At 56.0% G+C, this 6,659-nt stretch overlaps 1 protein-coding gene across 2 annotated transcripts in view; it reads left to right on the top strand.

Moving 5' to 3' along the window:
* Positions 1–2,263: 2,263 nt before the first annotated feature.
* The window catches only part of CYP46A1 (cytochrome P450 family 46 subfamily A member 1), a 30,252-nt gene continuing 25,856 nt past the window's right edge, over positions 2,264–6,659 (top strand). For both annotated transcript variants that reach the window (XM_037031544.1, XM_037031545.1), the window contains exon 1: positions 2,264–2,485. In XM_037031544.1, the coding sequence (XP_036887439.1) occupies positions 2,367–2,485 (119 nt within the window). In that variant the 5' untranslated portion in view covers positions 2,264–2,366. The remainder of the gene's footprint in view (positions 2,486–6,659) is intronic.

The raw sequence follows: 6,659 nt of genomic DNA, 5'->3' as shown, positions 1-6,659 counted from the left end.
AATTCGCACCGTGACACGAGGCGGTGCTCATGGGCTGGCCCAGGGGCCACACTTTGAGAAACACTCCCTAGACTAGTGCTGCCCAGCAGAAATGTAATAGGAGCCACACAGCCCCATTATCAAAGTGAAAAGCAACAGGTGACATTAATTTTAATAATGTCGAACTCATATTCGGAAATTATCATTCTAACTGGTAATCAATATAAAAATATGAATGTGATTTACACTTTTGGCACGAAATCGATGTGATCCGGTGAGTATTTTACACACACAGCACGTCTCAGGTTGCACTAGCCACACTTCAAGTGCTTGACAGTCACCTGAGGTCAGTGGCTACCACAGTGCATAGTTTTGTCCCAGGGAAGAGCCAAGAGGTTGGCCACGTGCTTCCCAGCAGCGCTCTCTGCTGGTGGCTCGCAGTGTTGCCAGCCCAGGAAAAGGCCTGGGACCGGAGCCTCAGTGTGCTGGCTCATTATTCCCCACCTGATCACAAGAGAGCTGGACCAGATGAAGAGGCCAGAGGAGGGTACAGGAATGTTCTGTTGACAGAAGTCACAGGCTGAGCCATGGTCACATTGAGCCAGAGGTCACTGGTGTTGACCTGTGCACCAAAGAATATTAAGGGTCGCCCAGCCTCTCATTAGCTTTAGCTGCACGGGTTCCCATTCACAATCGCATCCTGTGGCTGCTCCAGGCCCGCTCTCCTGGGGCCCAGACTACGGCCGGAGCAGTTCAGGACCTGGCCCTGCCCTCCTTGACCTCAAAGAACAATTGTTCGAGGTCCTCCCTGCAAATTGCCTCCAACCCCTGGAACTTTCCCAGCTCCGGAGAGGCCGTGACCTCCATACCTCCCGCACCCCGCAGCAGGGGCAACTAGAGGTCTCCTGCGCGCTCCTGCAGCTGCTTCTCACCGCCACAAGGGGTCGCAGTGCCAAGCCACCGACTCCTAGCCCAACCGAGAGAGGTCATTCCAGGTCCCCCACGCCAGGACCAATGGCTGTCCCCGGGGCAGAAATCCCGTCTCCTCTAGGCTTGGCGCTCTCTGTCACTCCGCAGCCCACATACCCCTGACAGTCATGTTCCTTGACAGTACCTGGGAAGGGGGTACATAGGCCTCTGTTTTTTCGTCCCCAAACCTCTCCTGGACTGGTCCTTGAGTAGGCAGGAACATGTCCCCTCTCAGAAACCCAGCAGCAGTATCTATCTTTGGGCGCCCCTCACCACAGGATCTTTTTCTGGTCTAGGAGTGGGCACACCGGGCCCTTCCCATTCTATGCTTGCACTTATGGGGGAACCCTGAGTGTAGAATTGGGAACTAAACGACCCAGAGCTGGCCTCTTCTGTACCCTCTTCCAGACAGGTCGGTACGGAGAAGCAGGTTATAAAGGGAGGGAAGTCTTGGTCATTATGGTTCAAAAACACCTTTTGGCCACGCCGGTCATTTCCCCTGACGACGACCTTCAATACCCAGATTTTCAGCCACTCCAACTCCAGGTTCTTTGGACTCACGTCAGTGCCTCCGACTCGGCTTCCTTGGATCTGGGAGGATCTAGAAGCGCCCGAGGCTCCGTGTGAGCAGGCTCAGGCCCAGCAGAACGCTCTTCATTCGCAGACACAGGCCTCCCGGGGTGCTGGTCACTTGCCCCTGAGTCCCTCTGGGAGGCCGAGGGCACTAGGTGTGGATAGGCCAAGAGAGGGAAACCAGCTTTGGGAGTTGGGGATTCCAAGGAGAGTGCTGGAAACTGTCGGCGTAATACAGAAATTTGGAGGCTGGGATGGGTTTCCAGAAGGGATTTATGGAAAAAGGAAGGGACCTAGGACCGCTCACGGAGAAACGCTATGTGGAGATGCCAAAGAAGGCGGAACCAGCCAGCAGGAGTTACTGCGGCCGCCTGTGTAGCAAGCGCCGAGGAACCAGGGTTGCCAGGGACAACGCGTTCTGGGCGGAGCTTCTCCGTGAATTAGGGCTTGAGGGCTGGGGGCGGAGTCTGCAAGGCAAAGAGGGGCGTGGCCTTGGAGGTCTGAGCCAGAAGCGGAGTTGTGAATGGTGGATACCGCATGCTCTAGGCGGGGCCTGGCTGGGGATTTATTCATTTGGGGCGGAGCTTCAGGAGGGGCGTGGCGGATCATTTTAAGGTTGGGGGCGGACCCGGAGAGTGGAGCCGGAGGCGGAGACGTGGTTGGAGGGGACGGAGCGCTCTGGGAGGGGTCAAAGCGAGCGGGGGCGGAGCCGAGCGGCGGGGGCGGTGCTGGGTCGCGCGGGGCCTCGGGCAGAGGCGGCGCGCGGCGCTGACAGCTGAGTCCGCTCGCGGCCTCCCACCCCCTCGGTGCCCCGCCCTGACCCTGGCTTGGCCTGCCCGGGAGCCATGAGTCCCGGGCTGCTGCTGCTCGGCAGCGCCGTCCTGGTCGCCTTCGGCCTCTGCTGCACCTTCGTGCACCGCGCTCGCAGCCGCTACGAGCACATCCCCGGGCCGCCGCGGCCCAGGTGAGCGGGGGGGTGGTGGGGGCGGGGGCCTGGATGGGGCGCTTGAATGGGAGGTCTGGGGGCCTCGTCCAAACCGAGAGTCAAGGTCGGGGGTCCAGCCTCGCCTTTGCGCGCAGCGGCTTGGAGACCGGGCGGGGAGAGGGGCGCTAACTATTCTTAGTAACAAATTACTCAGTCGCCGCAGCTGCTCGGCGCCCACCGCGCTCAGCTGGGCCTCACAAACGTGATGGTAGCGGCAACCCTGTTAGGTAGGCGCTAGTGTTACCCCATCGTTCAGACGAGGAGACTGAGGCGCGCAGAGGCAAAGTCACCTGCCCAAGGTCACATCGTCGGTAAGCCTAGATTCAAACCCAGGTTAGTCTGGCTCTAAAGTGAGCGCTCTAACTTTGGGGACTCGGACCGGGTCACTCGACCTGACTGTAGCGCTGTACTTCGGTCACCTTCCCCTTTGCATTTCTGCCCTGGTGTACCTTGTTCGTCTTCTCCTTCACACTTCCATTCCATCCTTGACCACCATCCCCCCAACTTACCTCCCCTACCGGAAACTTACCTTTCTGAAGCTCAAATCAAATGTGCCATCACTTTGCTCCAAAGGCTTCCCGTGACTTTAGAACTAAATCTAATTCTAAACAAAGTCCACCCCGTGGCAACCAAGGCCCCTGACAACTGAACTGTCAGAACCTGCCCCTACAGTTCTCTTTCCCCTTGCTTACTCACTGCTGCCCCAGTCAGTCTGTGCCGTCCCCCCACCCCTGCGCCCCCAGCTGATTTCCTTCTTGCTAGTTTCCCATCCGCCATGTGTAAAGCCTGCTTAGTCCCAAACACCCAATGTGGCCATCCCCCATGAAGTTACCTTCTGTTCACCTGTTGACTGTCTGTACCTGTTGTCTGTCTTCTCATTTAGAATGTGAGCCCTGGAAGGGCAGGGTTGCTGTGTTGCTTGTGTTGCTTGTGTATCCCAATGCCTGGCACGTTGTAGATGCTCAATAAATATTTGTTGAATTAATGAATAAAAAATGGTATTAGATACACTTTTTAAGACATCAGGACCTGAACATTCTGGAAGGCACCCACTTCCAGCACAAGCCAGATGCCCTGGTGTTAGAAGCCTGAATGCCTGTGTGGTGCGTTCTGGAAAGATCTCTGTGGTCGGTGACATAGGGAGGCAACTGTTTCTCCCTGCTGGCCCCCTGTCCTCCCAGGCGTCCTCGCCCACCCTGAGGTCTCCCCAGGCCGGTTTTTCCTTTCGTAGAGGCTCTGTCTTTCCCCTCAGTGCTGCTTCCCCAGCCTCCCAGGCTCGCCTTAAATACTGATCCTCAGGGAGATCCCGCCTGCTCCCACATTATGTTCCTTTTATAAACTCTAAGTGACCCTAATGCCCATTGGGTAATTAATTATCCATACAACCTCTTGTTAAGTGTCTGTCTCGTCCACTGCTGGGTCCCCCACATCTGGCACAGCAGTGCCTGGTACATGCACAGTAGACTCTCACCGAACAGGTGATTCAGGGTGGCTGTTAGGTGCACTGTCACCCTTTTGGGTTTCCAAGTCACTAGTTCTGATGGGTCTCATCACAGCTCGGCCTTCCCCAAAACCCAAGTGCTTCAAGCGTGGCAGACCGTGACAGACCTGGTGGGCAGGCCTGGTCCACCCATGTCTTGGGAAGGCAGGACTCAAATCAAGCCTCTCTCTGCCCCTCACCCCATATCTCTCTTTTTTCCTCCTGTAATTGTATTTTATTTTTTTAAGATTTATTTATTTATTTATCTTTAGAGGGGAAGGGAAGGAGAGAGGGAGAGAAACATCAGTGTGTGGTTGCCTCTCATGCATCCCTTACTGGGAACTGGCCTGCAACCCAGGCACGTGCCCTGACTGGAAATTGAACCAAGATCCTTTGTTTCGCAGGCCCGTGCTCAATCCGCTGAGCCACACCGGCCAGGGCTGTAATTGCATTTTAAACACAGAACTCACCCTTCCAAACTGGACCAGCACCACCAGTATTTCATCACCGCTGAAAGCAACCCCATACCCACAAACTGCCACACATCGCACCCCACCCCCACCCCTTGGCAACTACTCATCTGCTTTCCGTATGTGCGTTTGCCTGTTCTGGACATTTCACATAAATGGAACCACACACTATGTGGCCTTTTGTGCCTGGCTTCTTGCACTTAGTGTGTTTTCCAGGGTCATCCATGGAGTAGCATGTGTCCACATTTCTCTCCTTTTCAGGCCTGAGTCCTCCCCCAGATCTCATCCCACAGAATCTTTGTCTAACCTACAGGTGTGTGGGGGTGGCCCAAGGAGTGGGAGGAGGCTGAATGCAATTATGGTCTGGCTCTTTGTTCTAGTGTGGGGACCCGAACTGGGCCCAGGCAAAAAGATTTTGGATTAAAGATTGGTTGGTGGTCAAATATAAAATCACACTAAATGAAAGTTCCGAAACTCCTAGCAGAAGTCAGATGCTTTGGCATTCAAAGCCTGGACCCCCAGCCCGTGCCTGGCAATAGCATGTTTGACAAGAAATCAATGTATTGAGGCTCCAGGAATGGCATTTGCTCCTTGGTGCTTCAGGGCCTTGCCAGCTTGCAGGCCAGGACCCCTCTGCCCCGCAAAGAGGCAGCGGCTGTGCTCTTGCACCCTGACCTTCTGTCCTCCTTATTCTGCAGGAGTCACTGGAATGCCCTTTCTCCGGGTCGCCCTCTTTGAGTGCCCCACCTCTGTGTCCTCATTGCAAACAATGTCCTACTGCACCGATCCGTGTGACAGCTGAGAACTCAGACCCACGTTCGGATCCCACACAAACACTTGTAGCTTCTTCCTTGCTCTGCCACTGCTCTGAACTCTCGTCAGCCTCCTCTCCTGGCAGTGTGGGGTGAGGGTAAACTTGACAACGAAAAGTCTCTCTGCCCCAGTGTTTATTTCTTTTGCAATAAGTTTTCCAGTTTGACTGCTGGGTGGTGCTGGTTCCCTGATCGCACTCCTACTTGCCAACTTGTCATTTAGTAAGTTGCCGGTGGTTCCTCGTGATGGTGGGGACCCACTGCTGGACTTTGGGTGCCCCGCTGAGCACTCACCACCCCTTCCCTCTGGCACAGCCACAGCCCCTCGTCCTCGCTCCTACGGGGTGGCCGCCCCTTCATCCCTCTGGGCTCTCCAGGTGACCTCTGCTCCAGGGACTGGTCACAGCTTTCTCTACCCACAGGAACCTTTGGATCCCACTGTGCCCATTGCCGTTTGCAGGAACTGCATGTTCTGGGGACGGGCCATGAGGGGTATTTTTGCCCTCCCTTCTGTCCTGCCACTTCCAGCCCACCACCAGGGGCATGCCAGGTGGGCTTCTGTCTGTCCCCTCCAGTCCCAGTGTTCCACCACCCCCCTCCCTTACCTGCTTATAAATCTAACCCTGGCTTCTGGCCATGCCTTCACCTCCCTACTGCCCCCTGCAGGAGCTGGAGGGGTCAGGCTTTAGTTCCCTTTCTTGCCTGGCATAGGAGACCTCCCCACTCTGGTGCCCTGGTCCTTGGGGTCACTCACCTTCCTCCTCAAGGGGCGTGGACCCTGGGCAGAGGCTCTAGGATTGGTCTGGGAGGGGCAGGCTGCTACAGACTCTCTTCTCACTCAGGTGCCTCACAACAGAACATTTTCCCAAGAATGAGCTGCTTTGGTGAGTGGCCATGGAAACCAGATTATTCAGGAAATATAGCCAGTGGTGTGTGATGTCCACGGTCCATCTTTCTGCAGGTGGAGTGGTATAAGTTCAAGGCCTCCCCTCAAGTGGGCCTCAGCTGCCACCCTGCCCTTCCTCCCGTGCATTTGCTCGGCTCCCCTCCAGCCTCCCTGCTGGCTCTTCAACCCTGGCCTGCCCCCTCCGCCCCCTCCACCCACATTCTCAGCTTTTCTTCTTGCCTCTGACTCCCCGGAGCAGGTGGATCAGCCGAGAGAACTTCCTCTCAGGGCCTCGCTGCAACGGCCGCCCCCTTGCCTGCACAAGGCCCACTCGCCCTCCCCTTCCTACTGGGACCCGGGGCTCCTGGCCAAGGACAGCTGTCCCTGCTGTTCAGCTGCACTGCCCCGCACTGGCCCCTCTCCTGCATCATCAGTTTTCCTTCTCTTCTGCATCCTCCCCATTTTTATATAACATGCTGTCAAAACCAACCCTTTTGTTTCCATT

The sequence above is a fragment of the Sturnira hondurensis genome, unplaced genomic scaffold (assembly GCF_014824575.4).
Source record: "Sturnira hondurensis isolate 20B ecotype Veracruz unplaced genomic scaffold, ASM1482457v3 Scaffold0021143, whole genome shotgun sequence".
NCBI classification, from domain to species: Eukaryota; Metazoa; Chordata; class Mammalia; order Chiroptera; family Phyllostomidae; genus Sturnira; species Sturnira hondurensis.
The sequence above is the reverse complement of the archived record's forward strand: the minus strand, read 5'-3'. Positions and strand labels throughout refer to the sequence as shown.